This window comes from Mesoplodon densirostris, chromosome 2, assembly GCF_025265405.1.
Source record: "Mesoplodon densirostris isolate mMesDen1 chromosome 2, mMesDen1 primary haplotype, whole genome shotgun sequence".
NCBI lineage: Eukaryota > Metazoa > Chordata > Mammalia > Artiodactyla > Ziphiidae > Mesoplodon > Mesoplodon densirostris.
Window position 1 is genome coordinate 122,121,388 of NC_082662.1, and position 20,970 is coordinate 122,142,357.

The 20,970-nt window shown below is 37.9% G+C and overlaps 1 protein-coding gene across 1 annotated transcript in view; it reads right to left on the minus strand.

The window, feature by feature from the left end:
- Positions 1–7,159: 7,159 nt before the first annotated feature.
- RGS5 (regulator of G protein signaling 5) overlaps positions 7,160–20,970 on the minus strand; it is a 48,798-nt gene continuing 34,987 nt past the window's right edge. The window contains exons 4-5 of the mRNA XM_060090853.1: positions 13,187–13,353; positions 7,160–8,776 (exon numbers count right to left, since the gene is read on the minus strand). Of these exons, the coding sequence (XP_059946836.1) occupies positions 8,615–8,776; positions 13,187–13,353 (329 nt within the window). The 3' untranslated portion in view covers positions 7,160–8,614. The remainder of the gene's footprint in view (positions 8,777–13,186; positions 13,354–20,970) is intronic.

The window sequence follows — 20,970 nt, forward strand, 5'->3', positions numbered from 1 at the left end:
TCCCTTTGTACCCTGGGACTGGAACCTATCAAGACCATGGAAACTCATCGAAAGGTTTTAAAGAGAGGAATAGCATGATCAGATAAGTCATGAGAGAAGTAACATGATCAGATAAACACTCTAAGCTGTTGAAGATTTTGTGTTACTCCTCCTAGGTTAATTTACATTTAAGAAAGAACAATGATAGACAATGCTTAACAAAAGTTGAAAGTTGAAAATGGTAGTTTGCAATTGGTAGTTAAGGAATTTTAGCATGAGAAATTTTCAAGTTCTTCAAATCCCAGTAAAGAGTAAAACAATACCTAATAGTTGCTAGAATAATATATAGGATAAAAGACTGCTCTATGTCCATAAATCTTTATTTATTATTCAGTGCTGTCAGAGAATGAGGCCATATATAACATATATGGATGATCAGTTTTCAAAAAATAAGGTTACAATAGACAGACCACTATTTCCCTCAATCAATGCTATCGTCCCCTCAATCAAAACACCCTTTCCCTCTGGCTGTCTTCAAGAAAGTCTTAAGAATTAAGCAATGTGTATCATCCTCCTTGATTTAGTCACATTAAAGTATGAATAGCTAATAATTTTCTAACAGGATATTTTACTTTTAAAGGTGTAGTTTGTTAAACATGAAGGATATCTAATTGGGAAAATTATTAGAGGGATAGTGGACAGGAGTACACTTTTGAGAAGCACAGTTTTTCTTGGCCGTCCCTACCCTACCATTTCTCTAGTATCTTACAATTCTTTGATATCAACTTTCAGAACACCTATTATTATAGATATGTGAATAAGGCATAACTCGAATATTGTTCCAAAGAAAAAATACCACAGAATAGGAATCAGATCATTAGTAAGAAGCATGCTGTTATCCAGACATATAACTTTGGACAAATCATGTCAGCTCAATGGGTCCCAATTTCCTTATCTTTAAAAATGAAGACAGGGAAGAATAATTTCTAAGGATGGCAGAGTGGGTTTTTGTGTGTGACTGTGTTGCTGGACTGATCAGGGCAGTTCGGCTGCTCTGACTGGCCAGGAAAGTGGGTGCCTCCTTTGCTCCCACGGCCTCAGGTGTTTTCAACCCCCATACCCCCTAGATGCTGGTATCTCAGCTGAAGAGAAACTTTGCAGAGAGAGGAGGACTGGACTTTCATCCTAGGCATATGAGAGAATTTGTGATGTCTATTCCAGCTCTGACATTTTCTGAATCTGGATTTTTCTTATCACCTGGAAACCGTGCCCCATAGACATAACAGAAGCCGGCGGATAATAGGAATTCTTGAGCTCATCTTGCAGAACAACAGATAGGGGAACAGCTTGTTAACACCCTTCTGCTTGTAAACTACCTTTCCTGATTAAGCTCACTTTAGGTTAATTTTTCCTTCTTTCTCCACCCACACCTTTAATTGTATACCTTCCCAGCTTCCCATAACTTCAGGAGCTAGGAGTCAGCTCTTGTCCAGTGTGAGCCAGTTAAGGCTGGTTGGGGCCACCGATCCTAAAACTGGGCCTGCACAGTTTTCTAAGGAATAGCATTTTGACATCAGCGGTCTAGAAAACTCCAGCCTCAGATCATGCTAAGTGCCTCCATCTTGAACATGCAGACACATGTAAACAAGATGCACCTGTGCAGAACACCGATTACTTCACCTTTTCTCTACATCCAGCCGACTTTCCCCATGTCTAAGACCACCCTGCTTATCCCATAAATATTCCAACCCCCTCACTTTCAGGGAGGTAGATCTGAGACATGTTCTCCCATTTCATCGCTTGACTGCTTTGAGAATAAACTGTTTCTCTGCCACAAACCTTGGCATGTCAGCATTTGGCTTGCTAAGTGCTAGGCGAACAGACCTGATTCTGTAACAACCTCTGTTCTCGTTGTCAGTAGAAATGTTAGTGAAACTCAAGTAGACATATTATGACTTTCACTGATAAATTAAAAAGTAGTCAAAATAAATATTCAGTTAAAAGAAATACAGGAATATCCATCTCCATTCATCCTTATTCATTAATGACCCTGGGCTCCAGGTCCTATTTAAATATCTGTGATGTTCCATAAGGATTCTACTCAGAAGCCAAGAGGCTTTGGGCTTTTACTGGCACGATCTGAGGCAAAGCATCTATTTCTCACAGGTCACAGACAGGTCCTTCTAGCGGCAGACAAGGCACCACTTATTCAAAACATAACTAAGACTTTCAAAGTCACCTTTGGGAGAGCATACCCACCCCTGCCTGTCTGTCACACACTCTGCATCCCCCCAAGGTGGGAGTACTTTGGAAATGTAACATTAACTAAGAGACCCGGCAGCCTGGCCATGAGGCCTGACTCCCAAGGATTGAGTGAAGACTGCCTCCTCATAAGCTTGGCTTTCTGGTACAATTTCCATCCACATTTCAAACTGTTTTTAATGAGTTTAAACATTGAGAAGGTAGAAATAGACTAAAAAGTGGAAAAGCATGGAATTTGGACCAGGAATTTGCTAGATGAAACTAATTTAAATGTAGAATGCACTGAGGCACTGGGAAGCCATCTGAAGAGTTAAGGTATTTGGAAAGTGGTTTGTGAACAAAATAATTTTCAAGATACAGCTGATTTAGAAAATGTAAAATTAGCAAAAGACACTTTGTAGATTGGAGAGCTTGGAGAACATGGCTTACATCACTAACAGATGATAGAATGGACTCCCACTAGGGCAGGGGTGGATTTAGCCTGTTTTACTCAAATTAGAACCAGTAATCTTAATGTTTGAGGGATCACGTGTGGTTCCTTTGGTGGAGTGGATCAACAGCAGTCTGAGAGGCAGTCTGACCTGTAAGCTTTATTCTGCCACTGATTCACATAATGACCTTGAGGCATCACTTCTCTGTGGGGGAGACAAAAGTGTTAGTGATCTTTGATCTAATAATGCTTCTTGGAGGAAACTGTCAGAAAATCATCTAAGATAATTCAAATAAAGAGGAGAATAGAATAGATGGTACTGAAATGATCCATGGTGATTGCATCTACATTAAATATACCTAGGCTTCATGGGAACTGTGAATGAGAACTTAGAAACTGTCACAGGCCAAGCTGACATTCTCTAATCTCTCAATTCCTCTCTCCCATTCTCCCTTCACATGGGTTCTCATCATTGTTTCTCTCTGTAAACTGATTCTATTTATGCCTCTTTCTGTATACAAACCTCCCCTTTCATCCAATCCCAACCCCACTAGTTGTATAATCTGAGTCCATTACCTAAACTATCTGAGCACCAAATCTAAGGTCACAGAACTGAGTTGCTTGCAGTGGCACATGGATTTCAGATCTTTCACCAGTGCAGGAAGAGAAAGGAATAACTATACTCACTGAATATTGCAGGATCTAAATGATATAATGTGCTCAGTCAATGCTAATAATGAATACCTGCATCAATAAGTTGTTGCCATCTGAATCCAAGAGAAAGTAGTGAACAGAGTGTATGAATATTGGGCACTTTGTATCTCCCTTTCTGAGTTTAGCTTGTCAGGCTGTATTACAGTTGATGTTTATTAGGAGAGGGATCCTCCCAATTGATCAAGGGCTCACCTGGTATAAGGAGCAAAGTGAACAACAAGCCTACCTTAAGATAGAGTTTCATATCAAGAATGTTCAGGAGTCAAGAAGGACTCATATGAGGTTATTATATAGATATATATTTAATATAATATATGTGATTGTGATTACAGATACATATTTGGTGCTTTATCAAGAAGTATGAGTTACATAGTATACAACGTATTGGTTACAAAATTAGAAGATAAACACATTGTTTCTAAATGAAAAACTTATGGGATAAATGCTGACAAATGGATTTCCAAACCTTTCATTTCTACACTTTTCTCTGGGCTGGTCTCCTGAAGATGAGTTGCGAGTTGCAGCATTCTTAAAAAATTTAGTCCCCCCAAATTCTAATAACATATGACATGAAAAGAACTTTTGACAAAAATTATCCAGATTACTTCTCTCCATTGGAAAATTTTTCAGCATTTCCCATTGTTTTGTCTATGCCTTAGTTTATACATTTTCCTAGATAGTGAATTAAATGCTTTTAATTGTATTCATTATTAGATAGCAGTGGTTAGACTCAACTATTTAAAATGTATCCTCACACAGGGGGAGAGAAGAAATGGAGATACAGGTGTGAGACAGAAAGGAAAATTGTCTCAGGTGAAAAAACAAGAGGCTTATCAAACTGGATATAAATGTTGGTTTTGTAACTTCTCTACTAGAAATGATTATTATTCAACTGTGAGGTGAGGTTAATATTCCAAAGTTCGGGTTGTCTGTCTTTTTCCCTTTACTCTCTGCTATGAGTTTCCATTCAAAGCTACAAATGTCTCTGTGGGAAGTCTTGATCTTTTCAGTTCCAGTATGCTGGGGAGAGCCTTTCTTTGGATATCTATTGCTCTGGTCAGCCATATAACCTATTTGAATGAAAATATGTTTAGCACAATAAGTAGTTGCTAAATTGCTAAAGAGCCTTATCCAAGGCAAGAACTGAACACGCTCTTATAGAACGGAGAGCCTGGAAAACCCATACACTGAGATGTATCAAGACATCATGTCCAGAACCTACAGAGTTGCCTGGCCCTTGGGTTTGGACATTTGGATGTTAGAAACTGGGTTCTCCATGCTCTGCTCTCTGGCACATGCAAGCCCACTGGGGAAAGAAAATCCTCCATGTTTCTTCTTTTATCTAATCAAGAATCCCTAGGATATTAAAATAGATTTTCACATCAATCTGCATTGTTAGTCAAGAAAAGCCTTCCTGCAAATCTTGGTGGTGACAGCAGAAACTATTTGATTTTCAATCAAGTGGAGCTGCTCTTAAATGTCTCCTAGTGAATGGACTCACTTTGTAGGTCTGGGCACTTACTTCTTTACCACTTCCCATCTTTCCTTTCTCCCTTTTCTTTTCTCATGACCCTATTTCTCTCAAACTTGCTAAATTACCAGGAAACAAGGAAAATGGCCTGCTAGAGGGAATGATTTCAGGGACAAAAATGATTCCTCTGAAATATGATAGCCTTTGAAATGATTCTCAAATTATCAAATTTGTGATGGGATGGATAGCTTGACAAAGCCCTGGCAGGGAATGTTTATTAGTTTACCAATTGATTTACTAATGGTCAAGTTTTTATTGAAACTTCTGGATATCTATTATTCTTTGGGAAATAATAACAAGTCCACCCTCTTGAAAGGGAGTGTATACAGAGAGCACATTAACCAAGCATAATCCATGGCTTTGTAGAGGATAAAAGTAAAAACAATTTCTTTAACAATTTCTTCTCTTTATGCACTAAAACCTGAAATCTGCTTAAAGCATAATTTATACCATAGAGAATTAGAGTACATAGGTGGTATGGGGAGTGGGGCACAAAATGTTTTCATAAATTTGATTCTATTGATTTGAAAGCAAAGTTACTGAAACACCTCAGTTCTGCATTTCAGAAGGTGTCTATCTGAGAGAAAGAAAATGTGTATGTGTGTGCATGTGTGCGTGTGTGTGTGTAAGGAGTTGTTCACATGAACAAGCATTGCTTTAGCAGATGAACATGGAACACAGCCTCCTAATTTACTCTGAGAGTTGATAGTCTGTCTCTTTCTTCTGGTCAAGTTTAGATCCTAATCAGACACCAACCACAAACTATATAAAACCCAGGCAGAAAAACAGGTTATGGTGGTTACCTGACCTACCTACCTAATCTTAGGTTTCTCTCAAAGATGAGAAGCATATACTCCTATTCCCATTGACCACCTCTCTACATCCCAGATTCACTTATGACTGTTACATTTTCACAAGGGAGGAAAATGCCAGCACCACAGGGCTCACTCCTTCATTGAGTTTCATACTTTCCCAGGCAATTTACTCAAGGGAGAGTGGGGAGGAAGTGGAGGAGGCAAAGGCAGTGATAAGCAGATGTTACACATTTTTTTTTCCTGGAAAGATCATCCCAGTTTTACAAATTTCCCAAAATTTAAAAGAATGTTTATTTTGTTTGTGTTACTATGGCAACTTCTAGTAGCTCAGTTTTTTTTCTAAGTTTTAAAACGCCAAAGATTTCAAAGAATTTTCTAGGGCAATTTTTATACATTTGCTTTTTCATTTTGGGCTGTGATATTTGTATTCCTTTTAATTTTATTATTTAGAAGTGTGTGTGTGTGTGTGTGTGTACTGCTTTAAATTTAAAATCATATTTACATATATATTACATGTCACCGGTTGACTGAAAGGCATTCATGCTTCTTGTAGCCTTTACAACATTGCCCTCCTGGTGCTTTTCCTCCCCTCTGCCTCCTGGGTTCAGCTTATGAAAAGGTGAAGGTCCTTCTTATCCTCCACTGACAAGTCTACCCACTTACATAGGATGTGCAGTCAATTTGTGAATACAGTCAGTCCGAGTCTTTGTCACATCAACCATCTTGGTGAACTCTGTAATCTCTAGTTAATTCTCTGGGTATTTTCAAGCATTTTGTTGTTTCAAATAATATGAATAAAATATTTGAAATATTAATGACATCAAAATTTTTCTTAAAAATGTTTTGGCATTCAAGAAAAAAAAACTCACCTAGATTCTTCAGTTCTTAAATTTTCTAGCTGCATTAGCAAGTAAAGGATTGGTGATTTTATACTGATTTGGAGCAGCATAGACAGTTGCTGAGGATGGTTGTGCTGGGAATTCTTGTTGTGAGTTGCTTGTCACTCCTACATGAATAGACATGGTGAGAACTTCTTTTTCATGCTCACAATGTTGGTCTGGCCTAGCTGTCGTCTGCTTGATGACGGAGTTTCTTTGAAGTGAGCAATACTGACAAATATGAATGAAATCATACCAGACTAGCAAGAGTTGGCAGTAGACCCAGTCACTCCGACCCATTTTCAGAGTTTGAAATGGCAAGTATTCAGGAAGGACACATTAGCCTTTGAAATACAAAAAAAAAAAAAAAAAAAAGGAAAACCCAACAAATACAGTCAGTGTTTACTCAAAGAATACAGTCATATAGTTGCTTCACTTTCAATATTCTTAGGAATTAAGTGAATAAATGGGCTACAAACATGTGAAACTAGGAGTGTGTGAAAGAAAAAAAGAAACAAAGGGAGTAAATACAAGACTAAACAATGTAGTCTTCTACTTAAACATTTCAGATTTTTATTAATCCTTTAAAAATTACTTGTTTAGTTAACCCAGTGTCCTCACCTTGGTTATACTCATACATGGTTTGACTCTCTTTATTACTAGATTATGTAAATCATTGTTTAATCAAATCTACTAAAGATAAGAAAAAAAATTCTAGCAAGACTTATAATAATGAAATACAGAATTAAAAGTTTAAACCTACTAAAAATACCATGGCTTATCAATTGGCTGTGTGTAAGGCATGTTAGGGGTATAAATGTGCATTTTGACTATAAATACAATTCATTAATGCAGGGAGCAAAATAGGGAGGGAAGTGAGGGGTTGCTAAAAGATCAGATTATTTTGCAAAATGCAGGATACTTTAAAATTTTGTCTCACTTTGAACGTCTCTGTACTTAGTCAAATTAAGTTTTCCAAAGATAATTTGGTGTTTTAAAGATAATCATCATTTACTAAACAAACTGATGGCATCATAGGACAACTAACCATTTTAGGCTTGGCAAGATTTTCCCATCTTAGTGTACAGCCCTCGTGATATTGAGGTGGGAGACCACTGCAATGAGTAACACCTGTTTTATATGATTGGAATCAGAAAATTTGGAATTTTATACTCTCATGAATTTTAAATAATTTGAAAATTGAAACTTTGTGCTTATATACTAGAGGCATAGATACATGTATAAAGTAGTCCCTTGTCAATCTCAGGTCATTGATTTAATACAGAATTTGGTAACTTTATGCACGGGAAAGTATGAGGGAAATATAGGGAAAGAAGCTATATGGATGGTGTTCAGATCGATTTTATATAAACACAGCATATTTATGTATCTATATCTCTTGTTTATAATCTCTAGCTAACACAAAGATGCTCTCAGAAGAAGATCAATATTTTTTAACAATGTATTTGCTTAAAAAATCCAATAGTGGCTCTGCCTCATAAAATTCTTAGCAACTTTTACTAACCAAGTTCAGAAATAATGAGAGGGGTGACCCCCTCATGGATCAGAACTTTTTTAAAAATGAGATCAATTAGTCCCAGTTAAAACTGGTCTTTCCACATCCACATTCTTTTTCATACCAATTTAGGTGGAGATCCATTATCTAAACCAAATGGACCTACATTCAATGATATCATAGTCTTATCTTATATTTCCTTTGACAGATATTTTTTTCTGTCGTTCTGATTGAGTTTCACAACAACATACAAGAGTAGAGCTTAATTAAGAATGGGGGAAGGAAGAGGAAATTGGAAAAGGAAGGCATTTGGGCAATAGATAAACATCCAAAACAATGTGGGCAAAGGAGGAAGCAACACTCCCTGGGGTTTTCCATTTGAGAGTCTTTGAGCAAGCTGCTATAGGAAAATATGTGGGTTGCTGGAAAGTGCAGGATTATTGTGGAGGAAATAACTGTCGGGATGATTCTCACAGACCAACTACATTCCTACTTGATGAACTCTTGATAAAACCCAGAGCGCACAAAGCGAGGCAGTGAATCCTTTTCCATCAGGGCATGGATTCTTTTCTGGGCCACATCAAAGCTGCTTGGGGAAGGTTCTGCCAGGTTCTTCACTGTGATGTCCTTTGTGAAATGATCAATATTCACCTGTGAGACAGGAAACAGGGTCACTGAGTCAACCAGGTTGTGGGATTTGAGGAGGGGTTGGGAGAGAAGTGGAATTTCTCACCAGTATAACACATGAGAGGAAGAGAGTCATAGAAAGTGAGAAATATCATTTCTATTTTATATGCAGTGGGGTAAGGCAACTTCAACAAATTCTTCAACAAATGCATGACTCAGATTAAGATCAACCAGTGTTAGACACCCACTGTTAGAAATAAGCAGCCAACACATGCAGACCTCACATAATCCTCACAATAACCCTAAGAATGAGTCTTTCCTTTTGTAGGAGAAAGATAGATCGATAGATAGATAGATAGATAGATTGACAGATAGAGACTTCTTCAAGATCACAGAACTAATAAATGTATTTGAATGCAGAGACTCTGAATTTGAATCCAAGTATCCTGATGCCTAATCCCACAATCCTCCTACTACAGCGTTTGGTTTCACACCTAGTGGGGAGAATGAAGAGAGAGAAAGAACTTCTGACCAGGGATCCAAGACCTTTTGCATGGTTCTTGAAGAATAAAGAAATTTGGTCTTTTCCTGAAACTAAGTGGGAAACAATGGTTCTAGTACAACAATGATAACAATAGCAGCTAATACTTACTGAGTGCGGAGAACTTAACTTTTACAGGCACTGTGCTATGAACTCATTGAATCTTACAACTCTAGGTGGCAATACTGACACCTACATTTTACACCTGAGGAACAGAAATGTTAAGTGACTTGCCCAAGATCATAAGTGGTAGAGAGAAGACTCAAAAGCCCAGCAATGTTGCTTTTACCCAGTAGACTGCAGTGTTGGAAGGCATTATGGCGTATTTGTCCTGAATGCAGGGCTACTACATCGAGCTACTCCCAGGGATACCATTCATGTTAGGGTCTGTGTAAATGGTCCCCTGGAGTTGTACAGTGTACAGCCTGCCTGGGCTTGTCTGAGTATGATTTGAGAGAAATCACTATACATCACGTATGTTTAATGACTCTTAAGGTGTCTGCATGTAAAAGAGAAAGAAACAAATCAACTAATAATTCTGAATTGGAGCATGAGAAAATGTTTTAGGTCTCTCCTGGGCTGCTAGAAGTTCTTGTTACTGAGAAAAGCTATTTGGGCTCAGAGAATTATGAAGCAGCTTTAGGTCAGAGTCAGGGACAAAACATGATTGGGGAGTACCAGGCCAGAACACACAGGAGTGACTGTGACTGAAGGTCCAGGATGAAGTGAGTTGAGGCTATGACATGTTTCCCACAGGTGAGAGGGGCCTGTGTGCTTTATGCAGGAATGGCGGAAGACTACACAGGCAGCACTGGAAACAGCCTCAGAGGTGAGGTAGTCTGACTCCTGCCTTCACGGGTGAAGACTCGGAGACCCAGAGAGGTCATTACAGGCCCACAAACAGCTAGAGAGGGACAGAGGTGAGGTTATCATGTATATTTCTCTATTCTCAGTCTGTTATTCTTCCTGCCACACGAAAGCGATGTTTCTTCCTTCTTTTAAATATATACTGAGCTAGGTGGGCAGTCTTACTCAAATAGTTGCATTTCTAAAAATTATAAAATTATCTCCTAATCCTATTTTTTAAAGAAGTGATGTATTTAAAACTTTCTAACACATTGTATGCACCAGCAAAAACAGCTATTTATCTTATTATTTTTATGTGCATGGGCTCCTCTAATGAATCATTTTGATATATACTCATCTGTTTACTAGAAAGCCAAGAAAATATTTTTCATTAATTTAAAATATGGACAGTTGACAATTTGCAATATATGAGTTTTCTACTTATTGAACTACGCAGGGTCACTTCTCTTTTTTTAATCTTAGTTCCAATTTTTTTTTTTTGTACGCGGGCCTCTCACTGCTGTGGCCTCTCCCGTTGCGGAGCACAGGCTCCGGACACACAGGCTCCGCAGCCATGGCTCGCGGGCCCAGCCGCTCCGCGGCATGTGGGATCCTCCGGGATCGGGGCACGAACCCGTGTCCCCTGCATCGGCAGGCGGACTCTCAACCACTGCACCACCAGGGAGGCCCCCAATTTTTTTTACAACTGTATCTCTCCTTCAGTTCCTTATCTTAAAGAACTGAGGTGAGGGCTTCCCTGGTGGCACAGTGATTGAGAGTCCGTCTGCCGATGCAGGGGATGCGGGTTCGTGCCCCGGTCCGGGAGGATCCCACGTGCCGTGGAGTGGCTGGGCCCGTGAGTCATGGCCGCTGAGCCTGCGCGTCCGGAGCCTGTGCTGTGCTCCACAACGGGAGAGGCCACGACAGTGAGAGGCCCGCGTACCGCAAAAAAAAAAAAAAAAAAAAAAAAAAAAAAAAAAAAAAGAACTGAGGTGAATATTCAGAGAAAGAAAATTTAGATTACTATTTCCCTGGGTAAATTTGTTTTATAGGTCAATCTGCTGGTCATCAAAATGAAATAGTAAATTTGGGGGTCAAAATACAAGAGTTGGAGAATTTTAAAAATAACAGCTACAATTTATTAAACATCCTCTAGGTACACATACATATATGTCAGATGATTACAGTTAAGGGAACTGAGAATTAGAGAGCTTTAGTGAGAAACTTGCCCAAAGTTACACATTGAGAAAGGTCTGGGTTGGGACATCTGCACCCATTCATTTCACAAATATTCACTGAATGTTTATTATGTGTCAGGAGTGAGATTCTCATTCTCTCTGATGCCCAGCTCAGAGGCTGGAGGCCAAGGCTATTTTAATTTGAGCTCACTGGTCCTCATAATGAGGGCCACCATTTGTGTGTTCTAGTAACTCAGCCAGGGTTTTGTTTATTTTGAAACTTCATTTTTAATGTCTCATATTTTCATGATAACCACCAATGTTCTAGTAAGGAACCTCGAGAACAATGTTTTCCTGGAGCTCACAGCAATAGTCCAGATGGGTCTCCACGATGTGCAGATATTGCAACAAATCCTAGACTTCTGTAAAGAGGAATGATGTTGGTAAGAAGACAGGCTGGAAATGGGAGATCAGTTGAAGTCAGGAAATGGGTGTCAAATTTAATACTAATCTACTTGGTAACATCACAAATAGAGATTCCACGTGGATAGAAGAATAATGTCCCAGCACAAAAGGCATCAGAAGTAGGGGAAGGTAACATATATGTATAGGGTGGGAGCCTGAGGAGTAGAAGAGGAGATCTGGATAAGATTCCACAGCAAGACTAAGCCCAGTTCCATCTTAGGACTCTCACTTTCTCCACCTTGACCCATGGTGCTCTATATTCTCATGCTCCTGACCTCCAACTCCTGTGTCATGGCGGGAGCTCATCTATTGGTATTAGGTATATAATTTGTCCATCCATTCAAACATATTTATCTTTCAGAAAGGATCAGTGATGAATAATACATTACCAAAGGAATAAATATCAAATGGTGGGACCTCAAGAGTCTAGAGCACCTGTGAGAGAAAAAGGATATTGGGGTTTTCCCCTCTCAAATAATCTTAAGTTAATTACTGCCTACCTAGAGGGTTTGCTCAGATCACCCCTGTGATTGGCCCCAAATCTTGATGAAATGTTTGATGTCCAGATTAGTTTATGGGGTGCAATGTGAAATTAGTGACCTGACCAAAACATGATGAACAGGTCTTGCTGAGGCCATCCTGAATTCCACAGAAAGCTTTTTCAATTCAGTTTCATAAACAGCAAAGGGCAGATAAACTAACCCAAATCCTCTTTGAAATCAACACACATCTTGTCTTTAGCAGTCAGTTAATGGTACATTGTCTTCTGACATCTCTAGCACTATTATCTTGTAATCATTTGATTTTTGTAAGTAGAAACCCTATTTCCCCCGACTAGAGTGTAAATGGAAAAGGCCTGGGGGAAACAACGGGATGGGGGAGAATAGAAGGGAAAAGAGAGAGTTTTCATAAAAAAAGAAAGGGAAGGGAGGAGACGGGGAAGAGGAAGAGAGAAGAAATTAAGTGGTAGAAACATTCAGTAAGCATTCATTAGTTCAAATGCTGAGATATATATTTTCACGTCCACTCTTTAATTTCATCCTCACAACAATCCTGCAAAAATGGTCTTCATTACCCTCATTTTCCCAAAGAAAGAAACTAAGTTCAGACAGACTCAATAATTTATCTAAGATCATACAACTAGTATCATTCTGACTTGCGATTACATACTACTGAAAAGAGACCCATGATTGCTTAGAAAGTGGTCTAAACAGAGTTCAAGTTCATACCTGCTCGACTGTATTGCTCTGCCTTTCCACTCAGTAGGCACTTACGAAAGGTGGCCCACTCTCAAATAGGAATAGCCTGTAGCTGCAAAGTGTACTGCAGTTGGAAATCCTTCCTGGGAAGTTGTTGAGCTGACCCCCACTGACCACACTCACCCACCTTCCCATCAGGACCAACCTCTTTAGGAGCCTCCGCTTGGATGAATTCTTCATAAATTTTCTTTGCTTTCTCAGCCATCTTGACAGGGGACTTGATCTTCTTGTAATCCTCACAGGCGATCCAGAACTCGAGGTTTTCCTCACTAAATTCAGACTTCAGGAAATTTTTGAAACTGGCAAGTCCGTCTAGCAAGGAAAATGGTTATTCGAGGAAATGTATTCACCCTATCTATCTATCATCTATCTATCTATCTATCTAACACTATATCCCACGTTGTAGCCTAGGTTTATTTACTATATATTCCTTCATTTATGCCATAACCTTACAAAAGTTAACTCATTTGCTCCTCATTACAAATCTATTTTACAAATGAAGTCAGAGAGATCAAGTAACTTGCCCTTAGTTAACCAGCTGGTAAGTGGCAGAGCTGGGATTCAAATCCAGACAGTCTATATTTAGGTGATAAAGGTTTACCTGTATACAACATCCAGGGACACTGTGAACACTAATGCCATTCTGGATACTTATCAATTACCAAAAATAAAAAAATACATTTAAAACTAGATTTGATAGTATAAGTAACATTAATGTTGATTCTCGTGTATGAACTACTTACAGTCTTTTTTTTTCTACAGATGATTTTTGAGCAAATATCATGTTCTGGGAATTATGGTAAGTAAAATAGACATAGTTTCAGCCCTAATGAAGTTTATAGATCTTGGGGGAGGTAGAAAAGAAAATGAAGAAACACACACAAATAAATGTACACAACAAAAGAAAACCATACGAAAGATAGTAAGAGTAACAAAAGGGGTCCTAACCTCATTTTAGGTTTAGGGAAAGCCTCCATGAGAAAGTGACATTCCATTTGAGACCTGAAGGAGGAGTGGGAAGGGGCCCAATGAAGTCACCACTTACAGAGTAGTTACCATGCCTATTAATTATACATCAGTCTATAAACCTATTAAATTCAGTATAATTATAACTACTGTGATTCTGTTTTCAGTGCACTGTTGCTCATGTAGAATATATTTCAGCTTATAATTTAAATATATATATACATCTATATATGAATATCTATCTATCTATCATCTATCTATCATCTATATATATACATATTAGAGATTCTTGGGCCTAATCCTTTTGTTTTCTTTTTCTTTCCTACCCCTCCAGCTCTAACCTCCAAAGTGGTAGATAAGTAGAAGGCAAGGTCAGGATTTAGGAAGGCACTGGTGAGGAACAAAGGAAAAATCACTCTATATCTTCAATATTTTCTTCCTTTTAAAGTCGTCTCTCTCCCTCTCTCTCTCTCTCTGTGTGTGTATATATATATGCTTTTTTTTAAACCCAAATTCTAACAAATGCATATGTACTGACAGAGAATCCATGTCCATTTACTATTCAGGGAAAGTAGATTTCTAAAGGAAGGAGAGAAAATTCTAGTTTTCCACAGACTGTTTCACAATTACAGGCATGCCTGGCATGTCATTTGCCTCTCAGGGCAGAAGGTTGGACTGACTATAACCAGTATATCGGGGTCCACCTTTCTAACTTGTTCCGCATCAGGACACACTTCTGCAATTCATTAGTTTTACTTGCAGACATATTTATGTACTGAATTCATTTCCTTTGACCTAATTTCTATCTATTTCCCTTCCCCTTGAGTATTTCTCCCTACTCCTTTTTATGGACTCTAAATTTTCATTCATTAGTCATTGCTTAATACATTGATTTCATACAATATGCACAAAATGCAATGATTAAGCCTGAAATATATGGTTGTCTTTTTTCAATTTTCCTTCTGTGCATTTTTATTGTCTTCATAACCCTCACAGTTCCCTGAAACTGTATTCAGTTCTAAAGAAACAGAATGGCTAAGCTATAATTAATTGGATTAGGGTCACCAGTGATTCTGAATCCAAACAAGACACTTTGCATTTTAATCCCCTCTCCCTGTACTTAACCTAAAAACATTTTTTATTGAACAACACCTAAAAATACATTGGGAAGTGATGGTAGGTATGATAAACAATTTTCTCTAGAAACCCAGCTAGAAGAATTACTTTGAGACCACTTGATAATGTTTACCTGGATAACATCACATGTATTTTCCCTCTCTCTCTGCCCGTATTTCCCACCATATTTCCGGCACTATTTGTTATCATTTAGTGGCACGGGAGTCAATGGTACATGCTGAAAGAAGAAATACCCCCCAAATTCTCTCTCTGTCATTCTTAAAGTTTTCATTGTTTCTTAAACAAAAGGTGTCAGGTAGTCTTTGTTGAAATGAGAAAATTCCCAGGCACTTTCTAGCTACTGGGAAATGACAATAGGAATGAAGTCTTATGAGCACCCACACAATCAGGTCTAAGATTGTAGACAAAGCAATAACTTCACAGAATAAGTCTGGGCCAATTTATGCTCATTAGCCCCATGTCCCCACAACATGGTGATTCAGGCACTCTGAATCGCCCTCTCCACATCTTTGAAAAAGGTAGAGATAAAATTCTAGTCCTCAGAAACATTGTTATTTATGACCTGAGGATACATTCCAGGATTCCACAGCAATGTTAACATTTACCATACATTTACCAAGTCGTCCTATACAGAAAATGCACTTGGAAAATAACTTTCCAGTGTATTGAGTCCATTTCCTGGGTACTGGTTTCATCATCCTCTTGAATCCCATGATGTTATCTCAAGGCTTTTTGTCAATGTACGCGCTCTCAATCAAGACTCATAAAGTGGATTTATTATTTATTTATTGGTCTGGGAGATGTTTAAAGCTATTTTTTCTCTCATCTGGATTTTGAGGATTCTCTAGAGGGTCCCTTCCTAGGACCCTCTAATGCCACTCCCCAGATGATTTCTCCTCCTTAACCTCTGGCTTTCTACTGGTCCATTCCTCAGAGACCCTGAGGAATTCCCATTACCCCTGAGGAAGTCCTCTTGGGTCAGAGTCAAATCTATTCTAGGCCAAAGTCTCTATTCTGTGAGGAACACATATGTCTTCTTTGCCTGACACTATTCCCCTGCCCACTCCACACCCCAGTAGAGATCTCAGTACACAGCCCTAAAAAATCCCTACATTATTCCTTGCTGAGCCTGCACAGAGCCTCAAAATACCATTCCACACACATCTTCGGGCATCCTTTTCCTAAGAGGTAGATGAACCCCACCTGATCTTCTGGTCTGGTGGCAACACTCTGGGTTGTGAGACCCACATTATAATTCCAGAGCTGGCCCTAATGAGTGATGTCACTTTTGACATCCCTGTAAAATAAAATAACAACCCTGCCAAAGAACAAAATGAAACCACCTATAAAACCATTTTAAAAATAAAAAGAGTATAAGACAAATCCGAGTCCAACTGGCATAAAGGAAAAAAATAGTGAAAAGTAGATTAGCACAAATCTCTTCTCCTAGAGGAAAAATAGTGAAACGTTACAAATAGTTGGTAAATACCATTACATAGTTTATTTTCAAAGCATGGACTCTAGAGTTAAGATTGCCTGGAGGTTGATCCTTACACACCACACTACTACAGTAACTTGGGCAAGTAATCTAACCTCTCCAAGCCTCAGTTGTCACATCTGGTAAGTGGGATACTAATGCAAACTACCTGACAGGGTTGTTATAAGGGTTAAATAATTCATGGAAAGCTCCTACATGATGTTGAACATAATGATAGCTCAATAAATGCTGACTTTCATCATTATTACTCATGCCCAATTTAAAAGTAATCTTTATCACCATTCAAAACTCAACTCAAATGTTGCCTCATATACAAGGTAGTCTTTACCCAGTACCTCCAACTTGCTGTTGAGGATTTTATCATCATAAGAGGAGAGATCACTTTCTCATTTTTTGTTGGGATTATTTGTTTCTATGGCTATCTTTCCCAGGAGGCTATTGATGATTTGAGTTCAAGGTTTGAATTTCATTTATCTTTGCCCTTTTTTTGAAAGCATCCCACCTCCTAGTCTAAATCTGTGGGTCTAACATTTAATAGAGGTTCAAACTGAATAAAATAAGACCCATTGAGACAAAAGTTTCCTCCCAAGTCTCAAAACTGAAGAATACAAACATTAAGGAAAAATAAAATGACTGATTTTGCTATTGCTGTAGTATTTTATTTCATGGGCAAGTTACCTAAGATCTCTATGTCTCAGTTCCCTTTTCTGAAAAAATACGGATTGTTTTTGTACGTAAGTCCTAAAATTATTGAAATCGTTAGATAAGCTAATAAATGCAAAACGCATAGGACAGTGCCTGGCACATGGTGAATAATAAATATAAGCTATTGCTTTTATTATTATAATTGTTGCTTTAAAGGGAATTGTGGCTACCAGTGAGTAAGATGATGATAAATATAAGCCAGAAAAGAGAAGGGAGAAAATTGGAAACAAGGAAGAGAAGCAGAAAGAGAATGCAAAGACGAAAACAAAAAGAGGAGCCAGGAGCCAGGCTATTCCATTCCCCATGCAAGAGTCCAAATCTCAAGAGTGTCTCAAGGAAATGTTCTGACATTTTGGAACTCCTGGGGCAAAAAGATTCACATAAAAACTTTGCTACTACTGGGTTGTGTTTCATTCTTCGTCTGCTTTTAAAGACAGTCATGTGGAAGAGTTTAATGTCACTGTCTTATTTAAACTCCCACGTGCAATCTGTTTTTGTGTTTAAAAAGTGATACATCAGTTATGTGCCCCATGGACCTTCAGAAAGAAAACAGATGGTGCCATATATAAAACTGAAGACAAAAACGTAAGAAATTGATGTTCTTTCAGAACAGAGTCAAATACACTGGGCTATTAAAAATTATTTTTAATAGGTTATTAAGTAATGCCTATTAGGTTTTAATAGGTTTAATAGGTTATTATCTTGTAATAACCTATAACAGAATATAATCTGTAAAAAATGAATCATTCTGTACACAATGCAGTATTGTAAATCAACTATATTTCAATTAAAAAAAGATTTTTAAAAACTGAGGAAAGAAAGAGGAATCTTGTGGAAGAGAAAAGATTGAGTAGCAGCTTAACCATCTTTTTTTAGAGGTTTGGTACCAATTGATTTCATTTCCACTCAAGAAAATTTAAGAAAAATGTGGGTTTAAGAAATGCTTGGGGAACTGAATCAATATTTTACATTAGCACAAGAGAATGCCAAATGTTCCTCATAAATCAGCAAATATGCTATTCCTTGAGGTTAAATGATTTAATTTATCAAATCAAACATGCAAGAAGGGATTGTGAAGTTTTAAATACACATTTTTCAAATGTATCTTTCTTCATTACCTATTCTGCATCAATCACAGCTAATGTCAGAACTATCATAGTTCTGGCTATAGATCATTAGTTTTTGCAGATTCAAATAAGGATATCTCATAAGAACTGAGTTGCCAAAGTTGGCTTAAAATTTATTCACAATGCACGAAAGCTGGTGTTCGGGGAAATAGGTCAAAAATTGTTTCTTTAGGTTGATGGTGTTGGGGTAGAATTACTTGGGCATGCCTGTCATTCCACTAGTCCTCTTCTAGAAATAGCTGGACAGAGAGCAGCAGAGACAAAATGGCAAGAGACAGACACAGCAAGAGGGAGAGTCATAGAAGCAGAGATAGAGGGAAAAATGGAAAGAGCGGAAGAGACAGAGACACAGAACAGAGAAACAGAGGCAGAGGGAGGGAGAAACTGTCTTATTCGCTCATGGCATCACCTCCCATAGAGCATGGCACTCTTTTGTTTCTGTGAGATCTCTGTATCCATACCAGAAACCCTTTTTCATTCATGCTAGTTTGAATGGATAGATATCTTCTCAAGGAATGAATTTTGACTAGAACAGTTATCAAATGCTTTTCCATTTATTGCTTGGGGAAATAGCCCAAGTCTTAGAAATGTTAATTACTTAAGAGGATAATGATGTGGAACTTAAGAACACACATATATACACAGACATATACTATATATATAACATATATAGTATATATAATTTTAAAATATATCTAATTAAATAAAACATTGTGAATTTTATATATATTTACACACACATGCATATACATATTTCCCTTCTAAGAAGCAGAAAATATTATTGTGAGACTCTCAGGCCTCAAGCTCACATCATGAAAATCATCTATTTGCAAGCTGAAAAACTTCAGTCCCTCAACAAATGCTAAGGTGTTAACACTAACTGCATCTGGCTTAACTTATTCCAATAGTTCTCTGTCTCCTGAAAGCCTGAAATATATGAACATGTGGCCCTAAGGATTAGTATGACTGAAAAGGATTTTATATGGCCACATAAATATATATCCTTCTCTTTAATGGTTTTAAAAACATGGAAATGGTTCTGCTAATTCTCAGGTTTGTTGACAGTAGCAATAAATACCTGTACCCAGGGTACGTAGAATTCATAATATATAATATGTCATCTGTCAGGTTGCTACTGGCCCTAAAACCACTGTGTAACATGATAAATAAGTCAATTGATAAACATAAATATTTTTCTCCTAGTTGTCTTCATGGAATTTCTGTGTCCTAGAAGGATAATGAAGTCATTCATTAACCCAGTTATTCAATAAGCATTCGTGGAACACTTTATATGTATCAGGACTGGGTACTCTGTTTAACACAAGAAATAAAAAGAAAATAAAAAGTGGATAATATTGAGAAAGTTCCAAATCAGAGGCTTTGGTGTTCTGCCTCCAAATATAAGATATTGATTCTGTCACAGGAAAGCAGAAGATTACCTCACTAAAAACAAGAAATAAAAAAAGTTTGTATACAATTCAACATACATTCTTTGCTATCTACCCTGTGTCTATTAATCTTGATGGTCCTGTGGGAAATATTTTTTAAATCCTTATTTTTGCAAAGCATTTAACAAAGTTTCATATTCCCTCTTGTGGTGAAAATGGAAAAATATAGGTTAGATATCTTACATTGAATCCTATTTTTAGAGCGAGCGATTCAACAAATATTTGTTTTCCTATTACTGTGCACTTCCTGTTGTGAAATTATCCAGAAGAAAAAGACTAAATCCTGGCTGTCAATGAGTTTATAATCTGTCATAGGAGGGAGACGGCTATGATCAGAGTACAATGTAGCAAGTAACAGTGGCATAAAAATGTGCAGACAAATTGCACTGGAACCTCAGAGGGAGGATAAATCATTCCGGATGGTCAAGGAAGACTAGGCATTTAGTATTTAGATTCACTTTTATAGGAGAGGAGAATTTCAACAGATAGAGATATGAATACAAAGTATTCCAGCCAAAGGGAATACATGTAGAAATCCTATATGGAAGGGAGAACAGTTCAATTTGACTGCAGACCAGCCATATCATCATTATTATGGAGAATCCTAAACATTGGAAATTTGAACTTGATACTTTAGGCCTGGGAATCAGTAAGGATTTTGTATTGGGGAGAGGCAAATGGTGCTCAGGTATATTGGTATTAGCTTGGAGAGGAGTTCTTGCTGGCACTTTTGTCATGTCTTGAATGGAGATATAAAAGGCCTGCTGCCAGAAGAGGAAACTGTGGTTAGGGGAGGTTAACAACCCATGGCAGGTTACAAAAACAATTAATAACAATTTCAACTGGGACATACACCCAATCCATTCCTCATAGTACAGCGATATATACCCTGCTACACCGAATCCACAGCAAGCCATTATGAGGCCAAGCTGGAAGAGGCAGTATCTCTATTTTACTGATGAAAATTTTAAGAACTACACAGATCAAGCCACTAGCTCTGCTCACACAAGTAAGCAGGACAGATGGGAATGCAACCTGCACTCAGGAG